The sequence below is a fragment of the Podarcis raffonei genome, chromosome 2 (genome assembly GCF_027172205.1).
Source record: "Podarcis raffonei isolate rPodRaf1 chromosome 2, rPodRaf1.pri, whole genome shotgun sequence".
Classification (NCBI taxonomy): Eukaryota; Metazoa; Chordata; class Lepidosauria; order Squamata; family Lacertidae; genus Podarcis; species Podarcis raffonei.
Genome location: NC_070603.1, coordinates 101,917,739 through 101,940,620, shown reverse-complemented (window position 1 = coordinate 101,940,620; position 22,882 = coordinate 101,917,739). Strand labels below are relative to the sequence as shown.

Sequence of the window (22,882 nt, the reverse complement as noted above, 5' to 3'; positions counted from 1 at the left end):
GCCATTGCCCAACACCTGTAAGTCACACTGTGCTAATCCTCATGCTGATCTCTGCCAGTCCAAAGAGTAGCACATCATTGCAGCCATAAAACCCTCAGACTTGGCTGTAGTTATCTCTTTGGCTTGCTTTCTACCCACTTCCTTATGCAGCCTAGTCCTCTGCATGTCAGCTTCCAGTGAAGCAAATCCCACTGGTGATCAATGAATGGTGCTGACTCCTAGATTAAGAAGACAACCCCATTTACGCAGGTCCAAGCCCCACTCAATTCAGCAAGACATGCTTCTCATGGTAGGCATGGTTAGGATTGCACTGTACATTTGCTGAGGATGTGTACAAACCTAGCGCATACATGCTGGAAAGAAATCTAATTTAGCTTAACTGAGAGAAAAATACACACAAAGAGAGAGACAGGGCTAAACCGCATACATGGTGTAGTAAACATTATCTGCATCCACTGCTCCCTCTATTGCTTTCCCCATTGCTTATTTCAGACTGTAAACTCCTTGGAGGCAGGGGTTTATTTTTGCTTATGGCATTTGCACACACGGACTGTGCTGTCACCCCTACTGGGGCTTACTCCCAAGTAAGAGGGGAAGGGCCATAGATAGCGGTAGAGGGTCCGCCTTGCAAGCAAAAGGTCCCGGGTTCAACCCCAGGCCTCTCCATGTAGCTGCTGCCAGTCAGTGTAGGCTTTACTGAGCTAGACGGGCCAGTGCTCTGACTCGGTATAAGGCGGCTTCTGAGGAGACGTAGGATCGGGCTACGAGTCCCACATCGCGCGCGAGAGGGAGGGCGCAGCTCTTCCCTCGGCGGGAAGACGCCGACTGAAGCGAGCGCGCCGCTATTCGCAGGGACGCTGCGCGGGAAAAAACGCGCCGGAGTGGCAGCGCGTCCCCTCTCTTCAAAAAGTCCTCCTCCTGTTCTTATTTCTGCCTCCGCTTCGACATGCTGAGGAAGCGCGCCAGCACCGTCCAGAGGTTTGTGAGGGGAGAAGCGCTCAGCCCGTCAGAAGGCGAAGCGAGCGGCTGAAGCGTCCCCCTCCTCTCTCAAGCAGCGGCCCGGCCACCTCGCACTCGCTTCTTCAGGCGACTAAAGCGCGGCAGAGCGGCGAGCCCGGGCAGCCCACCCCACCTCCTCCTTCTCCTCTCCTTCCCTCCGCCCTGCGCGCTCGGCTCGGGCGTGGATGTTCGCTGGGAGCTCAGCTCTTCTGGGTTTTTCCCCCCCGCCCGCCTCGCTCGCTCCAACCCGGGCTCCTCGGCTGCCTTGCTCGGCGCGGGCAAGCCGCCTAGAGCCTCTCCAGGACGCTCCTTGCACCTGGACGCCGCCTCCTTCGGGGAAGCTGAAGTTTGCGCGCCAAAAGCCGGGCAGGGATGGAACCCGTTAACCAGGTAAGGGCGCCTGAGGGAGGGAGGGAGGGAGGGGAAAGCGCGCGCGCCGGGAGGCTTCGCCGCGGGGGTTGGCACCCTTCCTGCCCTAACTCTGCCCTCACTGGCTTTTCTCCCCCCCCCCAGCTCGCCTCCAAGGGAACCTTCCGGGCGCTGAAGGAGCCCCTGGCTTTCCTGAGGGTGCTGGAGTGGGTAAGTCGGACTGCCAGCTGGAAGAGGTGGAGAAGGGAGGGCGAGCGAGCGAGCGGAAGGGGTGGTGTTTGGGCTTGTGTGGGGCTGGATATCTATGAGTGAGGGGTGCCTGGGTCGGCTGGGGGGAAGCTGTGCCGGGCGTTGAAGGGAATGGCTAGACTCCCCTTGGTCTCAAGACAGTGGTTTCGGTGACTTCTTGAGCCTCTGCTGATTAGGGGAAGGGTGTCTCTTTTTGGGGGGAGGGGACCTTGCAAATCCAAACCCCTCTGGATCTCCACCAACTGCTTTCCCTTTCGAGGGTGGGAGCAGGAAAACCCAGCTCCAGGTTTTTCTTCCCCTTCTGAGGTAGGAAGAGGAGTGCATTTTTTATTTTATTTTTAAGAGGGTTCTGGCATTCAAGTCCACCTAGAAAGGTTGCTAAGTGAATCATAGAATCATAGAGTTGGAAGAGACCACAAGGGCCATCGAGTCCAACCCCCTGCCAAGCAGGAAACACCATCAGAGCACTCCTGACATATGGTTGTCAAGCCTCTGCTTAAAGACCTCCAAAGAAGGAGACTCCACCACACTCCTTGGCAGCAAGTTCCACTGTCGAACAGCTCTTACTGTCAGGAAGTTCTTCCTAATGTTTAGGTGGAATCTTCTTTCTTGTAGTTTGGAACCATTGCTCCGTGTCCGCTTCTCTGGAGCAGCAGAAAACAACCTTTCTCCCTCCTCTATGTGACATCCTTTTATATATTTGAACATGGCTATCATATCACCCCTTAACCTCCTCTTCTCCAGGCTAAACATGCCCAGCTCCCTTAGCCGTTCCTCATAAGGCATCGTTTCCAGGCCTTTGACCATTTTGGTTGCCCTCCTCTGGACACGTTCCAGTTTGTCAGTGTCCTTCTTGAACTGTGGTGCCCAGAACTGGACACAGTACTCCAGGTGAGGTCTGACCAGAGCAGAATACAGTGGCACTATTACTTCCCTTGATCTAGATGCTATACTCCTATTGATGCAGCCCAGAATTGCATTGGCTTTTTTAGCTGCCGCATCACACTGTTGGCTCATGTCAAGTTTGTGGTCAACCAAGACTCCTAGATCCTTTTCACATGTAGTGCTCTCAAGCCAGGTGTCACCCATCTTGTATTTGTGCCTCTCATTTTTTTTGCCCAAGTGCAATACTTTACATTTCTCCCTGTTAAAATTCATCTTGTTTGTTTTGGCCCAGTTCTGCAATCTGTCAAGGTCGTTTTGAAGTGTGATCCTGTCCTCTGGGGTGTTAGCCACCCCTCCCAGTTTGGTGTCATCTGCAAATTTGATCAGGATGCCCTTGAGTCCATCATCCAAGTCGTTGATAAAGATGTTGAATAAGACCGGGCCCAAGACAGAACCCTGTGGCACCCCACTAGTCACTCTTCTCCAGGATGAAGAGGAACCATTGATGAGCACCCTTTGGGTTCGGTCAGTCAGCCAGTTACAAATCCACTGAGTGGTAGCAAAGTCAAGACCGCATTTTACCAGTGCTTGTTTTCTATTTAGGGAATAATAGCCCTCTCTGTTTTGCATTCACTTCTTCTGGCTTGATGAAGCAGGTGTGTTTCCTTCTCCTCCTCCCCTCCCTCCCAACCCCCTTCAAGGTTCTGGTGAAGCCTGGCTAGGATTGTAAGTCCCTTGAGGAGGAAGAAGTAGTAGGGTGAAGAATTGGATTTGGGGTTAAGTGCGGGGAGGTGGAGAAAGACACAGTCTTGTTGCCTTTCCTTCCCCAGGATAGGAAATTGGGGAGGGAGATAGGGCAGTGAGAGTTTCCCAAAGTGTAAACACAGGATGGAGTAGAGGCACATGTTCCTCCTAGCAACCTGCTGGGGAAAGGAAAGAGGATGGGGGAAAATAAGGGCAGGCAAAATGGTTCAAAAGCTTCTCTCTATCCCTGTTATTCGTTATCTACTGCCCCTTTCTAAGGAGCCTATTTGGCCTCCCCACAAAAACCCTTGAGAAGGCCTGGCTTCTCCTTCTCCACTTTTTGAGCCAGCCCAGATGAATGGTATTTTAGATCCCAGCCCCCTCCACCTCCACCTCCCCAAACTCAAATTCGTTTGCTTTGTGCCTGGCTTCCTTTGGCTTCATCCACTCTGCTCATTTAAGTGCAAAACGAAAGAACTGGCGATATTTCCCCCTCCTTTCTATCAAACATTTCTCCCCCCACCCCCTCTAGTTGTTATGCATTTAGCAAACTAGTCTCTGGGCTTGAGCAGTAAATTGAGGCAGATAATTGGTTAGCGGAATAATGTCAGTGTTTGTTTCTCTGATCCTTATTCGGAGTGAAATCTGCAGGTCAAATGACATCCATTGCCAGTAGGTCTGAAGGAAGAGGAAGAACCCATCTGAACGGAAAGTTCAGAGCCTGTCGTGGAAGATTAATCACATCCCCTCTAATGTTGAATGGCTAGCAAATTATGTAATATATATATATATATGAGTGTGTGGGGTGTGTGTTTTGATTCACACATATTATGAACTTGTACATTCGTCTGACGTTTAGTACACACATCTGACGTTTGCGTTGACATACACAAGCCCTTTGAAGAAGCATTTTTTGTGATTCTTTTCTTCTGTGTGAGTCCAATGTTAAGTATGCTTGCATAGGCATGTATGGCCATATTTCCCCATAAGTTTTCCCTAGCCAAGTAGTTTGTTTTACACATGGTTGTATGAAACTTAGAATAGTTTTATATCTAACTCTTTCCTATGGAAGTGTGTAAACAATGAGGGAAGTGCTGCCAATCTATTATTATTCCCCACCTCACCCCATTGCTTCTTGTGCATAAATTCATTTCATGTTTGTGGAATGCATAAGAAAGCTTTTAATAAAAAGTTTTAGCTGCTAATTAAATGCTCTGTAGGAACAGTCTTAACTGCTAAATGAAGTGTGCCATAGAAACAGTTCATCAGTTGATGGGAATGCCTGTTGGGCATGAATTATATGCTTTGAGCCTACCTTTTCTACACGGAAATGTTGTTTGAAGGAAATGTATGTTGCTGGGCTAAATGCTGGCAGTTTGTATCTTTGCCTGTGAATACTGTATTTTAATAGTTATTACAGTATCTCTATTTCAAGGATGGGGCAGAAGCTGAAACGATGAAGTCATGTGGCCTATCCAAAGTCTGAAGAACACCCAAAGCAGAGCAAAAAACAACAACAACAAACTCAGGGAGCAGGGAATCTAGCTGATGGTGAAGGCTTGCTTCAGAAAACCAGTTGTTGGTGTAGAAAACTGGCTAGGCCAGGAAATTCTGCATACTTTGGTTCCAAACAGTGTTGCAACTGGAGCCTAATGATGATGATGTACTTGTTTCGTGCATCTTATCATCCAGCTAGACAATCACAGTGAAATACATTGAAGGACAAGTTAGGCATGGAAATGGAGCTTTTGCTTTCTGTCCATAATTTAATTGTGTTGCTATATCATGTGTCTGCCTGGATCTGTATTCATTTTATAGCAAACCATGATACATTAGGTCACCTATGTCTGCTGAAGATTTTTGGATTATGTGTATGGAATTTCACATTGTCTAGGCAGGGCAGAAAGAATCTAGTTGTGACTATCTATGATTGTCTTAGAGTCAGTTAGAAGAAGCTTGACGCTTTCTGTCATATGACCAGTATATCATTTTGTTTTATACGAAAGCCACAATATCTATGTGCCATTGTTTATGCATACCATCCTCTGTGCTTCCTGAACTCTGCAATGAAACTTGAACTGGGGCCTTTTAAGGGAAGGGTGAGGCATTGTGGCAGGATGGAAGAGACTACTCAGACTTTGAAGAGAAGTCCTCAAGGTTCTTCTGTTGCCTCCCTTTTTTCAGCCAAGTCAAAGCAGAAATGTATGGAGCATTCAAAGGAAGATACAAAGAATGCTATCTAGAGACTGCTATCAGCTTAATACGAGGATTGCACCACGTACACTTCCTTCTGCCAAGTCAAACCTACAGATCTTTTGAGCTTTGAGCCAGAGGTGTAAAACACTTCAGGGACTGGACAGCATGACTCCATGAGGGTGCTTATGGGGTGGATTGCTGACCCACAAAGAGCTTGGCTTAAGGAATCGTAGAACTGTAGAGTTGGAAGAGACACCAATGCAAGAAGGCAGCAGTCAGGGCTTTATGGTGCTATGGATTTTGACTCTTTAGTCTTTTCAGCCACATTAGTTTTAGAGGAGCTTTCTACAATTAATAGCATCATTGGCATCAAGTATCCATCAAGAATCACAGAGTTGTTCAGACATGTGTAGGCTGATTATATAGCTTGACTCTCACCCGATAGTCTGTCCCCTTGGACAGATTTTGATATAATGAAAAATTCTTCAAAATTATGACTTTTAGGTAGGAAAGCGAAACATTATAATTCATTTTACTTCCAAACTGATATGTTGCTGATTCCCTAGAGCAGTTTATGATAAAGCTACTAAAGCACAGTGTTTTCTGTTTTCTTAAATGCCCTTTTTATTGACTAATTTTCTAGTGATAACCAGCCAATGACAAAACTCAGCTTGATTCAGCCTCAAACCTAGTTCCAAAGATGTAACCACATTATTCTCCTGGCAAAAGGGGGGGAGGAATCCAAAGAGTTTTGTGGCATCTTCTTGTTTTGTTTTTCCCCAGCATCTCACATCCATATTTGGATATATGCCTCTTCAAGTTCTCTCCATTGCTTTCTGCTGTTTGCTTCTTGCATCCACATAAGGCTTGCTGTTAGTTTCAGATCATCCGCCTGTTGCATAAGTGGTTCCCCCGTGGTCTTTTGAAATTGTAGGCTTTCCATGCTAACCCTGCTTTATTCCATTGGCCTAAATTGCCTCTTGTCACATGTCCTGCATTATGTCCGACTTCAACTTCATGGCCTTCACCACTCCATCCATAACTTTTGGTCTCTGTCATATCCAGTTACTAGCTTTTCTGTCTTTTATATTCCTGACATTGAACGTTCCATGGTACATTGTGTTATTCTTAAGCTGTTCATGTCTCTCTGTGTCATGGTCCAAATCTTCTCTCCAAAACACATCACATTTAATAAATTATTTTAGTCTTGGCTGTGGGTTAAACCACAGAGCCTAGGGCTTGCCGATCAGAAGGTCGGCGGTTTGAATCCCCGCGACGGGGTGAGCTCCCGTTGTTTGGTCGCTGCTCCTGCCAACCTAGCAGTTCAAAAGCACGTCAAAGTGCAAGTAGTTAAATAGGTACCACTCCGGCGGGAAGGTAAACGGTGTTTCTGTGCACTGCTCTGGTTTGCCAGAAGCGGCTTAGTCATGCTGGCCACATGACCCGGAAGCTGTACGCCGGCTCCCTCGGCCAATAAAGCGAGATGAGCGCCACAACCCCAGAGTCGGTCACGACTGGACCTAATGGTCAGGGGTCCCTTTACCTTTACCTTTAGGTTCATCTTCAATCCTACCTTTTTTGATACTTCATTTAGTTCTTCCAACATTTTTTTATAGTTCTTGTTGACCTTTGGCTATTGCAACTATATCTTCTGCATATCATAGACAATTTAGATATCTTCCATTGATGTTGATTCCATTCTGGTTTCTTAAAGGCTAACAAATATCTTATGCCTTTTGTGGATCAAAGTTTACCCCATAAAATGCAGGAAGTGCTGTGAGTTGCAGGTATGCATACTGTATACCTGAATATATACCAACCAACTCAGGATAGCACTTCATGCATCTGATAAACTGGACTGTAATCCATGAAAGCTTATGCTGTAATAAATTTGCAAATAAATAAATAAATAAATAAATAAATTTGTGCATCTTTAAAGTTCCATAGGACTCTTTGTCACTTTTGCAGCAAACCTAAACACACTGGCCAGAGTGTGTATTCCTCTGAAGATAGTGGAACTAAAAAAAGGAAACACTTAGGGTCACACAATCATCCTTGCCATATAATAGGTTTAAAATCTCACATCTCCTTTTCTTGCACTTAATGCTTCATATGAATTGTCATTTAAAACCTAAAATAGGAAACAGCAACCTTCTGCTCATTTTGTTTTTGTTGTGGCAAATTCTACACCAGTTTGCATCCATTGACACATATGCTCAGAACAGTCCAATTATGCCCCCTTAATCACCAGATTTACAGCTGTTTCCTGTGTTTAATGGAATGCAGTATGACCAGTTTCTCTCCCTGTTAAAATAAATAAAGTGCTGATTGCAATGGAATCAATCTGTTTTAACTACTAATAGTGGTGATTTCTTGGCTGATGCTACCATGCAAAGATTTGAAGTGTTTGTTCACTGTTTTTCATGCAAGGAGACTTGATACTGGAGTGTCTAATAAAGTTCTCAGTTTTAACATCTTTTCAATAGTATGTTGAACTACAGTACTATGTTTCCTGCAGTGTCTCAAGAAGGCCTGCATCTCAGAACAATTCCGTTACTACAAGAGGTAGCCCACATGGTGCTCTCCTGATGTTTGTTGGACTCCAACTCCCATCATCCCTGACCATTAGCTATACTGGCTGAGGCTGATAGGAGTTGGAGTCCATCAAATATCTGGAAGTAGCTGGGATGGCTACCCTTGAGTTACTGTGCTGCAGACAGTGTATCTCGCTGCCAGCAGCAAGGTGTAAATCCTGAAGTGATCTCACATATTCATAATGTTTGAATATTCATTCTTTGGTGACCAGAGTGGTGTCATGATGGTTTGAGTTTGACTGTTTCAATAAATTGTGTTAAGCTTTTCATAGCGTTGTGTTTTAACTGTTGTAACCCTCCCTGGCACTTTCATATGAACAACAGGTAATAAAACAACAGCAGCAACAAGTAAGAGGAGCATTATTCACAGACTGTGTTCTTGTGGTTCAGGAAGTTCTATCTCTTTCCTCCCTTTACATCCAAGGCTGTACCCAGCTGTCCCACGCAGCCTATTCGGAGACCACTCAACCTGGATTGTCGTGGGAATAACAATTGGTAACATTTACATGGAAAGGGAGGGCGACTCTTGATAGATTACTTAATTAATGGATGGCCAGTGCAATCACTTCGAAGTGTCCTCTTCTCTCAGATGGAATTCATAAGGTTTTGTGCTTTACCAGGTTACAATACTGGGGCTAATCTTGCAAGTAGGAAGGCAACTAGGGCCACAGTGGAAGAAGACTCGCAGCAAACTCAACTGAGCACATCTTAAAGGCCATTTTCCTGTTTATTCTATGATGGTGGCAAAGAAGTTACTGTTTTCTATCACCATCGCATCTGTTCAGTGTTGTGCAGTGGAATTCCCCCATGTGATGAGGGACTTAATTGAAATCAGTCTGGCCAGAGAGAGAGTCTCATGAGTTCCAGCACCTCTTTGTTGCATTACGGGAGCTCTGTCGAATGGTGGGAATCACTGAATTCTTCTGAGTTAAACAGCTATCACCTGATCCAACACATTTTGGGTTTCGGGGGAGCAAGGGGAGTGTGTGGGTGGTGGTGGCACAGCTCCAGAGATTCTTGAATGGAATTGATTACTTAGATTCTTTCTCATCTGGCCTTTGGACTGGTTTGGGGACTGAAACTGCTTTTGTTGACCCACTGGATGACTTGAAAGGGAGATTGTTGGTGCGTGTGACCCTCTTGGTTCTTCTTTTCAACTTCTCAGTGGCATTTGACAACAGTGAACAAGGTTCTTCTGGGTAACCTTATGGGGATGGGTATTAGGATTGTGGTATGGAACTGCCACCATTTATTCCTGACCACAAGGACACCTAGTGGCCTACAGGATTCTGTGTGGTTCCATCTTGTCTCCTATACTGTTTTACATCTATAGTGTATCACTGGAAGAAGGCAGCAGAAGATTTAGGAGGTGGCTTCATCAATATGCTGATGATATCCAGCTCTATCTTTTTTTTACACATATGATCCTAGGGAGAAAATGGAAACCCTGGACTATTGCTGGGGTATAACAAGCTAAAACTCAATTCAGAAAAGACAGAAGTACTTGTGGTGGATGGGCCACCCAATTCAGGTTTAGGAGTGCAGCCTGCCTTGAATGTAGTTGCATTCCTTCTAAAAGTCCAAGCCTATTGTTTGGAGGTGATCCTTGACATGGTGTTGCTGCTGAATGTGCAGGTTTTGAGGAGCATCTTTTCATGACTTCAACTGGTACATCACCTACAGTCTTACCTGATGAAAGGACCTTGCCATACTCACTCATGCCCTAGGTACCTCTAGGTTAGACTACTGTAATGCGTTCTAGATAGGGCTTCCCTTGTAAAAGGTTTAAAAGTACCTGCCATTAGTGTAAAATGCTGTTGCCAGGGTCTTGACTGGAATGAGGTGAGCATAACATATTATTCCATTTTCTTTGATCTACTCTGTGCGCCAGCTTGTTTCCAGACTCAATTCAAGATCCTAGCTTTTACCTTTAAGTGCCTAAATGTCAAGGTGGTGTTACCTCTTCGTAGTAACACTCCAGTACACTCAGCATGATATTTACAGTCTTTATTACATATATACAAAAGAACAGCTACAGTTCAAAATCATGTGTCCGAACCTGTCGAGTCAGATTCGGGGAGTGGCTTCTTTCGATTCCGGCGCCAACAAAGTAGGCGTGGAAATCTCACGAGATGTCTATGATCTTTACGTTTCATTTCTCTCCTTGCCTGTGCTGATGTGAATGCTCCTCCCCTTTCTGAGTCTGAACTTCCTTCTCCCGGCTCTGGTGGGTTATAGGGCTCTTCACCATCTCTGACCCCCCTGCTCCGCTTACATACACTCTGCCCCCTGTTCTGCTTCATGCCTCATTTCCCTGTCTTCCTCTTCTGACAGTTCCTGCTCAGAACCCTCCCCTGCTACTGACGAAGCAGCACATTCTGGCTCTTCCCTGACACTAAGTGACGTGGGAACCATAAGGTCTGCCTTCTTCCATTTGCTCTATTTATCATTTCAGGCCTTGACTTGCTCTCCTTAGCTGTCTGAGACCTACTGGATGGCAACAAGGAACAGGGTTTTGGTGTGTTCTTGGGGTGGCAACACCTATCCTATGGAACACCTTTCTGGTTGAGATGAGACTCTTAATCTCAGGGTTGTGAGTTTGAGCCCCACATTGGACAAAAGATTCCTGTGTTACAGGGCATTGGACTAGATGATCCTTGTGGTCCCTTCCAGCTTTACGGTTCTGTGATTCTAGATTCACCAAAACCTGATACTGTACTTTATGATTTTCAGCATTTGGTTAAAATGTACCTGTTTAGAATGGACTTCAACTGAAGGACATTTCTCTCCTCATTATATTAGGGTTGTTTCTTTTTCTGTGCATTCAATTGCGGTTTTTGAGGCTGCTTGGGAAGAGATATGAGTTGTTTTGTAAATTTGGTTTCTATTGTTTGTATATTGCACTGTTTATGTAAGCCCCTTCAAGGGGTTCTTTAAAAAAAAGTTTTAAAGATTGAAAAAATAAATAAATACAAAATATATGCATGAGAAGACAAATGTTTTGAATGGGTCCTGGCTGTGTAAACAGAGTACACCATATGACATTATTTTCCCATCACATGAATCTCTGGTGGCCAGTGGGACCAAAATTTTAAAAAAGAAATGTGACTCAGCCGGGTGGTGTTCAAGTCTGTGCTTGTGGTGTGGCTTTTTATCACGGTGCATGAACTTGCCCCAAAGCTGCTATAAGCAGAATTCACTTGTGTGCAAAGTAAGTGTAGTAGACAAGCAAGCTACACAGGTGTGGCAAAAGTTGGTAGCAGGACAATGAGACACACACCCCATTTCTGAAGCAAAGTGTGAGACTCCCACCTCCTTATCTCACAGATTATTCATGCTGATTTACACAATTGCCCTGACTAATAAGGACACTAGCACCAGGATTAGGAAGAGATGTATGTTTTGGGGTAAACATGTTTTTTTCAGTAGCTTCAGTTTGAGTTGGGGTTTTTTGCTTGTAAAAGGAATTGTGAATTTCATTTGGTAAAGTGGAATCTTGTTGCTTTTTAAAAAACTTCTATTTACAGTACAATCCCGTGAATTTTTACTTGGAAATCAGTGTGCATCAGCTGGCAGCCCTAGAAATGCGTTTTTTTCTTTAGAAGTTACTCTTTCTTCCTAAGCCTTGAAATATCAGTTTTACTAATTTTTAAATAGTTTATTTCCCCGCTCAAACAAAACCTGACTGGCACACAGCTTCTGTTTCGAATTGCTGTCTTTGGTAGAAAACATTAAACAAACACAAAACAGGCAGAGGGCAGTTAGTGGATCAATCCTTGGTTTCCTTTCATCTGGAGAAAACATCTTTCCTTTTCAGTGTTGCTTTCGTTCTGTTCTTTCTGTTCCTCTCACCCTCCTTAACAGGCATTTCACTTTATCTTGAGGCAGAAATTGCAAAACTCTTTAATGTACAGATAATGCTAGTGCACTGTATTTATCTCCCAATCTGTAGCTGGAACTTATTTTCGAGCCTTACCATGGCAGTCTTCAGATAATCAAAGCTGATAAGCCTCAATTTTCAACATACATCAGCATAAGTAATGGGAGAATGAGGGCAAAAAAGTATTCTAGGAACACAAATGCTCTGTTTGGGTCAATGTAAGTTGGAAAGAGCAAACATTCCAGACAACGAAAACAAAATTGGTTGGAGAGGATTCAGGGCTATATTTTTGTTGTATTCTGTAATTAAATGTATCACATCTAGGGCTGAGTATGTACTGAATGGGGAAAAGCATGTCCAGAAACTTTAGCTGGTCCAGAGTGGCACTCTGAGAGTGGCTCAACATTTGGGTGGGGCAGACAGAAGTCTAAGCCTGTTTTGTTTTCATTGAGTACATACTGTATTTGTTTTCAGACCAATTTAGGGGGCTAGCTTAATCCTAAATTATTTAATGTGTTAGATATCTAAAGGACCGACACATCACATGTATGCAGTCTTGTAGATGCAGGTCAACATCAGAGGTCCTTGTGCCTCTTCACCACCAGCGAGTTTAGCAGGTTGGCACTTAGAGGCAAGAGCTTCTTAGCTGTATTCCCTCATCAACATATGCTTCATTAATGTTTTTATTTCACTGTATTGCCAGTACATGGCTATTTCTAGAGGGGCTTTGGGGACTGCTTCTATTGTTTTTTAACTTTAGTACCGTTTTCCACTTTGGGGTGTGTGTGTGTGTGTGTGTTTGTATATATATATATATGTGTGTCTAAAGGCAGGATATAACTATTTCAATAAATTGATTAAATGCAGCATTTACTGTTTTTACAAAGATGTTTGCAGTGTCAAAATATGATGATGATGATTTTGATGATTCCCCCCAGCACTTCTTTGTAGAATATCAGTATATTTGTTAAATCAGCCTTACTTTGATATTTGATATTACTTTGATATTTTGTAGCCAAATATGATTGTGTTAATCTACATTCTTTTTTGTGAAACAGCATCAGGAATGGGAATGTGACACCCTGTTTACTATGTGACCCCTGATGGGATGGATTACCCTACCCTATTGGGAACTGAGTTTGAGTAGTTCATGTATATTCTTAGCAGTTTTGTAAGCTGCTCTGAGGGCCATTTTTTAGAAGGATGGGGTATAAATGCTATACCACCAGCAGCTATAGTGTTTGGTATGGTATATTGAATGCACCTTTTCAATAAAATGGAACAATCTTATTTCCCGCCCACCCGATGCTGACTTGGAGTGGCTAAGCCCCAATGTATTCTGCTTTTGTTCAGTTTGTATGTGTTTATGTTTGAGTAAGTCAAAGAGTGCATAAGCTGCTCTGCACTGCTGTAAAATACTTACATGTGTTGTCATAAAACGAAACTGCTTTCAAATCTATCTTTCCTTGAGTGCTTATTTGACAGCAGTACCTGTTTGAAAACCTTAATAAGCAAAGAGAGGATATGATGCTTTTACTTAATGGTCTATTCATATACCCCCCCGCGCGCCCCAGCAATTCTGTTTTAAATAGGTCCTGTAAGGCACACAGTCTTTATGCTGCATCCAGGCTATAACAAAACCCACTCTTCTGTCTGTTGTCCCAATGTACTTTCACACATCTTTGCAGTTATAGTAGCATGCAAAATAAGAAAGTACCAGTGTAATCTAACTTTTTGATCTGCTGGTGTGGGGTTCTGTCATCAGCTTAATTTGTTTTTGTTTGGTTTAGGCATGCTTTTTAATAAGAAGATATAAAGCTGAAGATGAATGAACTGCAGCTAAAATCTTATGTTCATTTTTCACATGGTCTAGTCCTAATCTGAAGACTGCAAAAAACAAAGCCATGCTTCCCCTGCCCGCCCCCCTAATATTCATAAGAGGGTCTCTTCTCCAGTCTTCAGAAAGTGGATGGAAGCGGAGAGGCAGAAAATGGTCCTCCTTTCCTTCCACTCTGTAGTTTTAATCTGAAATCTTAGGCGAAACTGCTCCCACTAACGAAATTCCTTGTCGCAAAACGCACCTCGAACAATGGGAGTTTTGAATGCTGCAGAATATAATATTTGAATATTTAAAAATTTATCAAATGAAACTATAACTGGGAAACGGTTCTGACCAGCAGATTACTGGACTGTGCCTCAATTTCCCTAATTTCTGCAATTATGTAGGTAAATGCCCACATTTGCTCAACAGGTGACCTTGCTTCCTGTTCTGTAGACTCTGCCTCTTTCTATTATTAGAGGGCTGCATTGTGGAACCTACAATTTATTTTGAAGGCTTACAGCTGTGTCTCTTGGTGAGAACTGTAAACAAACATTTGCTGCCCTTACCTGAGTCTCTAACCCGTTGCATTTATATATCGTGTACTGTAACAAAAGTGAAGGGAGAACGGGTACCGCTGCCGATGAGTCATCAGGTGCTGCTGCTCTGAATCTTTTTACCTTTGTATTGTTTCACCAAGAGACTTTGCCATCGTTTAAAGCCTGAGAATATATGCTTGCTTTTCCACATTTCATTACTTCTTCGCATTGCATATAATTAACTTAGGGAATTCGCTATCACAAGGTGGTTAGATGGACACAAACTTGGATGTCTTTAAAAGAGTTTTTATTTGAAATTTAAAAATGCAGATAAAACCAGTAAACACTTTTCCTGGTCAAAGTCCATAGTTGTGTTGATCCCATAGAAGAAGAAGACAGAGAGGCACACGAGACTCTTATCTGAACAAATTACTGTTGAAAATATATGTAAGGTTTACAGTGACCCAGATCTTCTTCCTCAGGCGGAATGTTTGAGGGAAGAAATGAGAAAATATTTAGATATTTCTGTGCAGAGACTCCCCGCTGTGCCTGGCTTATCCTATTGTCTGCAACCCTTTCAATATTAAGATGAAGTTGATGCAGATCATGCTTAACTATATTAAATGTAGGACATATGCTGAAGCTTCAGGATATACAAAGGCTTCCTAGACCAAAGAAGTAAAAAAAAATCTCCTTTTAGGTTTCCTTTTGGATCTGTTTGGCATTACTGGGTGCAGAGTTGTGTCACACTAAGAGAATGCTGTAGTGGGAAAAGTTGGAGGGCACCCATGAATTTTAAAAAATGACGCGAGTCCTGTGTCACCCTGAAGACTAACAACATTAGAATGTGACCTTGCATGGCCAAAGTTATGCCACAATACATTTGTTAAACTTAAAATGCCACAAGATTCTTTGTTACATATTTTTTTTGTAGCAATGGATGGAGCACAGCTATTCCTTTAGAATTTGCAGATTCAAAGCTCATCAAGGGAATGTACATAAAGCTATTCTCTGATCATGACATTGCTAGCAGTTGTCTACACATCCAGTTCAAAAGCAACTGAGAGGAAAGGCAAAGTGTCTGCATATTTCTGTCAGCTTGAAACTTTTTGGTACTTCTCTCCTGTTATCACTTTTATACTTGTTTTGACTCAAGTGCCTCTCATGGACCCAACCTGGCTTATGCACCTAAAGCTGCAAATATGTTCAAATGGACCTGGGAGTAAGTCCTGTTGAACAAATGGGACTTGATTTTGAGTAAACAGGCATAAGGCTGCACTGTATATATTTTATTATTTTTATTAAATTTGTATACCGCCCTTCATATGCAGATCCCAGGGCAGTTAACAACATAAAATTGCAATACAGTGGTACCTCGGGTTAAGAACTTAATTCGTTCCAGAGGTCCGTTTTTAACCTGAAACTGTTCTTAACCTGAAGCACCACTTTAGCTAATGGGGCCTCCCGCTGACACTGCGCCGCTGGAGCACAATTTCTGTTCTCACCCTGAAGCAAAGTTCTTAACCTGAAGCACTATTTCTGGGTTAGCGGAGTCTGTAACCCGAAGCTTCTATAACCCAAGGTATCACTGTATAAAAACCACAAAATAAATAGTAAAAACAAGAATAACAACCAACCAATAATTCCCCCTCTCCCAACACATTTAAAAGAGCATTGGATGTTAATCAGCCCAAGGCCTGGTTGAAGAGGAACATTTTTTGCCTGATGCCTAAAGGCATGTAACGAAGGCGCCAGACAAGCCTCCCTAGGGAGACCATTCCACGACCGGGAAGCCACTGCAGAGAAGGCCCATTCTCATGTTGCCACCCTCTAGACCTCTTGTGGAGGGGGCCCATGAAGAAGGGCCTCAGAGGATGATCTCAGGGTCTGGGTAGGTCCTTGAGGTATTGCAGTCATTATACAGGTCAAAACCAGCGCTTTGAATTGGGCCTGGGATCTTGAGGGGGCATATGACAATTTCTTTTTCAGAGGTTACTTTTCAAAAGCTCCTCCCTGCTCACACACAAATTGGCCACCCTGTCAAGTACGATCTAGTTGACATTCCTGCACTGTAGGGGGTTAGACTAGATGACCCTCAGAGTCACTTCCAACTCAGCAGTTCTATGATTCTATGAAATTGCCAGTTTGAAAGTCTCATGAGAGAGTTGTTGAAGGGGAATGTTGCCTGTAGATCTCATGAAGTGTTATAATATAAGGGGTTCACAAATGCATGTAAAGTTTGCTCTTGTTGTTCTTCCCACATCCCAGTGTCAGTGATGGGGGGACAACAATATATGCTGCAAACAAGGCCAAACCTTGGTTTGCCCATGCTCAATATCTTGAAGTAGGGCATTCTACTGTGTAAGTTTATATGTCTCAATTGATAGGCCAAGATATTATCTATCTATCTGTCTGTCTATCTATCTATCTATCTATCTATCTATCTATCTATCTATCTATCATCTATCTATCTATCTATCTATCTATCTATCATCTATCATCTATCTATCTCCCTGCCACTTCTCGCTGTGGGGACTCACTGTGACTATTTGAGGAAGGACAAAAAATCAAAAATATATTTAAGATATCGAAATAATACGGTGAACTCCACAGCTTTTATGGATGAGCACCATGGAGTTCCATGTTTTGTTGTTTTCCAGCACCATGAATTAACTATGCACATCCTCTAAGTACATTAGAACCTCCAAATCCCTTCCCTTCTTTTGGTCTATGGGAAATTTTGCTACAGGTCTGTGTTAAGAGCCCTGCCAATGAGCTCTGATTTATTAGTCGTTACGATTTGAATCCACTAACCAAGGATTCAGCAGGCAAAGCATAAGAAACAGAAATTTCCATTTGGATATAAGGCATCTGGCCTAAAGATCTACCATTCTAGGGATGCTAAAATATAAACAAAAATGACGATTATATTACTTATACTCCACCCAAGTGGCTGGGTTTCTCCTTATTAGAACAATGTATTAATATAAAGAATAGCATGCAATATATTTTCTAACCTTTTTTGTGATGCTCATTCCCTGCCTTTCAAAAGATTTTATACAAGATGAAGGATGTCATGGGAATGTCAAACATTCGTCATCTTCAGCCTGCATCTTTTCAGGTTTTCTCTTTTAGTCCAGGTACAAATGGTCACGAAGTGTTTTGCAACAAAACGTCCATTTTGGTGTAGTAGAGAGGACCACCCCCCCTGCCACTTTCTCTAGACTTGCTGAATTAGGCATGCAGTGCCAACTGTGGAATTGTGTTGCAACATCTGTGAAAAATCTGTGATGCCCATGTTTAATTTTTTAAAAAATTGTATTCAACTTTTCCCCTCAATAAAAATAAGTATTACCTGAAGTTCTGCGCATAGCAAATGGCCAGCTCTGCAGACTAGTGGAACTGTTGGCCTGTCAGTCTGATGTTTATTGCAGAAGAAATACCTGATGTAGCAGGCAATCCTGTAGAACACTGAGTTTGAAGTACATGATTGTAGACTTAAAGTACAGAGGAGGTGGGAGGGGAGGGGAAGTGGAAGAAATGTCCTTCCAAATTTCCAAAAGAAATTTTTTTGAGATCCTGTTTACCAAAGAGAAGGGTTTAAAGCAGTGCTTCACTGTGCATCTACATTTCAAAAGAATCTTCTTTCGGTGTTTTCTGTCCTTCCAAAATCCGCTTCTTTACTTGCTAAGTATTAACTGCAGCACTAATATGCATTTCTGCAGATGAAGCGAATCCATAATCTTCTTCTTTTTTTTAAGTTGAAATTTTTACACTTTTCTAAATTCAGTACAAACTATGTGGTACAGTGCAAACTTATAAGAGTACAGCAGCAACAAAACAAGGAGGGGTTGTTAAAGGAAAGGAAGGGGGGGCACAGGAAAACGAAATGAAAACCTAGTACTGTAATGCACGTCCAAGCATCAAACATACAGCAGATGCATAACAAAATGTAGAGCACAATATTCAGGAAATTAATGTAAGAAAGTTGCATAAGTTAATGTGTTGTGATTTTCCAGCAAAAGCACCCAGTGTGCAAACCAGGGCCAGTGAGGAGTGTGGTCTGGGGGAGGGTTCAATGAGTCCTAAAATCCTTCACCCCTTCCTTTGCTGATGCTAACAGATGTGGAAATGAATTGTATGGGGGTAGGGGCTTCTCCCCTGATCTAGGTGCATTAGCTTACCCTCCAACACTCCACTTGAAAATAGGGACATTCTGTTGGGTGCCGTATGTGCAAATGATTCTCCATATATGTGGCCCTCCAAATTCTGTTGGATTCCAACTCCCTTTAGCCCAAGGCAGTATGTCCAATGGGAGTTGGAGTCCGATAACATCTGCAGGGGCCACAGCCCTTCTAGTGAAGATGCAAGTGGCAGAGGATGTGTGGGAAGAGGCCTTACTGCAGGGCCTACAGCGTGCCTGAGCCACGTGTCTTTCCTGGGAGTGACGTGGTGGCTCGGGTGCCTGCAGGCTCTGCACTCCCTGAAACAGCAGCGTGGGTCTTGAGTCTGACCTCCGCCTCTCCCTCAGCCGCCCTACAGCTGAGGGGGAGGCGGCAGAAAGGCTCCATGCAGCACGCCCCGCCTCCATGGGTGGCTCAACCCGCCCCCCATGGGCGGCTCACCGCACCCTGTCTGTAGGATGCACGCACCACACCTGGCAGCTGAGCGGCTAGCTACGCCACTGTCTAGAATGATTTCCCATCTGCTTAAACCTGCACACACACACACACACACATATATTCATGCAGACTGAATCTGCTGGTGGTATACACTATGAGCTTATCTCCTTCCCCTAACCAACCCCACTGCAATTGAACCCCAGCTGGAGCCTAGTGCAAAACAGAGATTTTGATTGGAGGCCCATACTTAGAATTAAGGAATAGTGCACCTTTGATAGCATCTCAGTCCAGGAATCTCTGCCCCACCACCCAATACTAGAACTAAAACAATCCTTCCACACAAAAAAGTGTTTCTGGTTCCCACCCAACCCCACTTTCTTCATTGCACAACCTAACTGGGGATGGGGAGAGTTCTTGCTATTATTAAATAACCAGGAGACAGAAATCCTTGGCGATCTACTGCAAACCACCCAGAGATCTAGTGTGTAGATCCCCGTCCACACACTATGAATAATTTTTTTCTTAAATAAATTGATATCTCGCTATTAAGAGAGACCTGCATCTGCAAATGAAGCACAAACCTTTCCTGTTCCCCCAGCTGTCGCCATTTCCCCCCACCTCACTGCAGCCCCTTCCCAGGATACCCTTCTCTTATCCTGACTCAGTTGAAATATTACAGGCTGGGAAAAGGACATCAAAACTCACTGAAACAACAAGGGCAGTAGGCAGGGAAAGGTGTTTCATTATTAGTTTACATGGAGCTGAAGGTGTCATTCATGGTTCTCACTGTCGTCACAACTACTTGAAGGAGGAACAAGGGTTCTTTAAAGCCCTTCAGGGGAAATTTCAATCATTGCAGTTGTTATTGTCATTATCTTTACTCCCTCTGCTAACACATTTATATCACACTTTTGCTCCAAGGAGCTCAAGGTTCTGTATGCATTTCTCGCCCTCGCTATTTTATCCCCATGGTAACCTTGTGGAGGGACTTAGGCTAAGAGACAATACCTGGCCAGCAGACATTCAGTGGGCTTCATGGCGGGGGGGGGGGGGAATGAACCCTGATCTCCCAGGCCCCTCTAACTACTATACCACCCTGGTTCTGCCACCACCAGCCACTTTGTGTTTTGCCCTCACCCCAGCTTTAGACATGACTGGAAGAGGTGAAAGCTTGCTGTAGTCAGGTGCAGTTAGATTCTGAATTTCTTGGCCTCTTTCAAAGTACAGTACTCTTTATCCAGTTGCTCCTTTCTGGAATATTTTTTAAAAGAGAAATAGTTCTCACTCGGCCCTTTTTTTACCTGATAAGAGTCTCATTACATCAAGAGTTTACAGAGCCCTTTTGAGAATCACTGCTCCTGTGGGAGATACATTAGTCCTACTTTCTTCATTATTCTTTCACTCTAGGTATTAAGGCATTCTTTCACACCCCCCCCTTAACAGCTTAGTAAGATTTGCCTGTTCAGTTTATTTTAAAGTTTTAAAATGAGCTGCAGTAACCCATTTCAGTAGCTTTCCCCAGGGGTTCATCGCTATATTGCTTTCTGAATCTCTGTGGGAGAGTTGGTGGAGTTGTTAGATCATTCAAGCTTTTAAACTCAGCTTAAGTTTCCTTTCCTGGGGAATTCTAGTGCCTCTTGTACCCTACGAAGAGAGAGCACACCTTCTCAAGGAAAAGGATCTGGCTATGTTTAGGGTGGAAAAGAGGAGACAGAGAGGATATGATAGTCACCTTCAAATATCTCAAGGGTTGTCACATGGAAGATGGAACAAGCTTGTTTTCTCTTCTCCAGAGGGTAGGACTTGAATCAATGGCTTCAAGTTACAAGATAGGAGATTCCAGCTAAAGGGGGATTAGACAAGTTCAGTGGCTAGTAGCTATCAAGGGCTATTAGCCGCAATAGTTAGCTTCCACCTCCACTGTTGAAGGCAGCTTGCTCATGAATACCAGTCTCTGGGAATCACAAAGTAGGGGGAATATTGTTGAACATGCGTTGTCCTGCTTGCAGGCTTTCCATCAGCATCTCACCGTCCACTGAGAAACAGGACTAGACGAGTCTTTAGTCTGATCCAGCAGGGCTCGTCTTATGTCCTTACATAACCCAATTATTTCAAAGCCTCATTCTATTCTGTGTTTTACTTTCAGTATTCAGTATAATCCATGCCATGCCATCTTCATCATTGGTCCAGACTTACTTCATGTACAGTTAGGGCACTGATTTTTCTATCACGGCTGGAGTTGGTATGTTCAGTGCAGGAGAGGCTGAGCTAGTGCAGATGGGAATTGAGCTGAAAGAGCAGATAGCCTCTTGCACACTGTGCATTTTTGAGGGGATAGATACTAAGAACTGTCCTGGGCAAAATACTGGTACTGTCAGGTGTATTGTTGCCTATGGGAGCCATCTCGTTGACTCCTTTGCTAAGGTCTCCTTACACACAATCCCAACAATCATCACTACTTCTTAACTCTCACAGATTTCAACAGGAGAGGGTCAAGCTGAAGTTTAACCCTCCAACATAAAAGTTGCACCTTGAAAAACCTTAAACATGGCCCTTAAAAAGGTAAAGGACCCCTGACAGTTAAGTCCAATCGTGAACGACTCTGGGGTTGAGGTGCTCATCTCGCTTTACTGGCCGAGGGAGCCGATGTTTGTCCACAGACAGTTTTTCCGGGTCATGTGGCCAGCATGACTAAGCCGCTTCTGGCGAAACCAGAGCAGCACACGGAAATATCGTTTACCTTTCCGCCGGAGCAGTACCTATTTATCTACTTGCACTTTGATGTGCTTTCAAACTGCTAGTTTGGCGAAACATGGCCCTTAGTATTCCTAAATTGAACAACAGAAACAAATAAGGCTGAAAGTCTATTCAGAACTGCAGAAAGCCCAACTCCTCACAATGGGAGGACACTTGTGAAACATGTACCGAGGCACAAGGTACAAAATAAGCTTTGTATCTCATTATCTCTTCCCTAAGCCATCATCTGCACTGACTGCTTGTTTTCATCCAAGGACGTGTGTGTGTGTGTTTTCCACTTCAGTTGCCAAAAAAAGAAATAGTTAAAATAAGTTAAATCACCTATTTTTGTACTTCTGAAGAGACCAGTTAAATAAGAGCCTCTTGCTGACTGAAAATCCAAGAGTGTGCCAGACCTGTGCGATTAAGACCATATGTTTCCTAGGTGATAAGCTCTTCATTCCACACACACACACCCTTCCCCGCTGGAAGACTTTTGAAATAGGGGAAAGGAAGATTAATCCTCCCTCCTGAGAGAAATAAGAGTCCGTTGACTAATTTTTTCAGCGTTTAGATGTTATAATTATGCATATTGATTCACCCACTTTTGTTTCTTCACCATATAATGAAACAATTAAAGGGGAAAAACTTCAATGAAGCGTTTGAAATCTGATTCTGTGCTGTTCTATCAAATGTGTTCTTTCAAACCTGATATCCATTATGCGAAGGCATGGGGAGAAATGACCACTTACCATGCACACACAGAACCTTTTTTGAAAACCATCTACACAATTAAACAAAGTTCTGGCAGCCCAAGGCACTACTTTATCCTATACAAAGCATAATTTGTTTTACCTACATAAATGTTGCACTGCTGGTTGATGAGATGTAAAGTCTGTGACTTTTGCAAGGTTTGCTTGTAGAGGCACTGGTGTTTGGGAGGTCACTCCCCAAAAGAAATAATTCTAACACTGGGAAGTCGAAAGGCATTGGTCCCATTACCCACCCACTGTTTACAGCCCAGCTATTGCAAAAATGTCCATTCATTCCTGCTTCCTGCTTCCTGTTCTTTAACAAATTACTGTTTTTATCCCATAACTGCTAAGCTTACACAGAAGTCTTTGGTGAGGAACTTTGTCAAAAGCCTTTTGAAAGTCCAAGTAAATAATGTCTATCACAGGGCTGTCCAACTTCGAAACGAGCCATTGCTTACTGTTGTAGGCACAGCACATCTTATTCTGATTCAGAAA

At 43.4% G+C, this 22,882-nt stretch overlaps 1 protein-coding gene across 1 annotated transcript in view; it reads left to right on the top strand.

Moving 5' to 3' along the window:
• Positions 1-842: 842 nt before the first annotated feature.
• Positions 843-22,882, top strand: part of SYNPR (synaptoporin) — a 140,632-nt gene continuing 118,592 nt past the window's right edge. The window contains exons 1-2 of the mRNA XM_053378318.1: positions 843-1,389; positions 1,513-1,578. Of these exons, the coding sequence (XP_053234293.1) occupies positions 1,372-1,389; positions 1,513-1,578 (84 nt within the window). The 5' untranslated portion in view covers positions 843-1,371. The remainder of the gene's footprint in view (positions 1,390-1,512; positions 1,579-22,882) is intronic.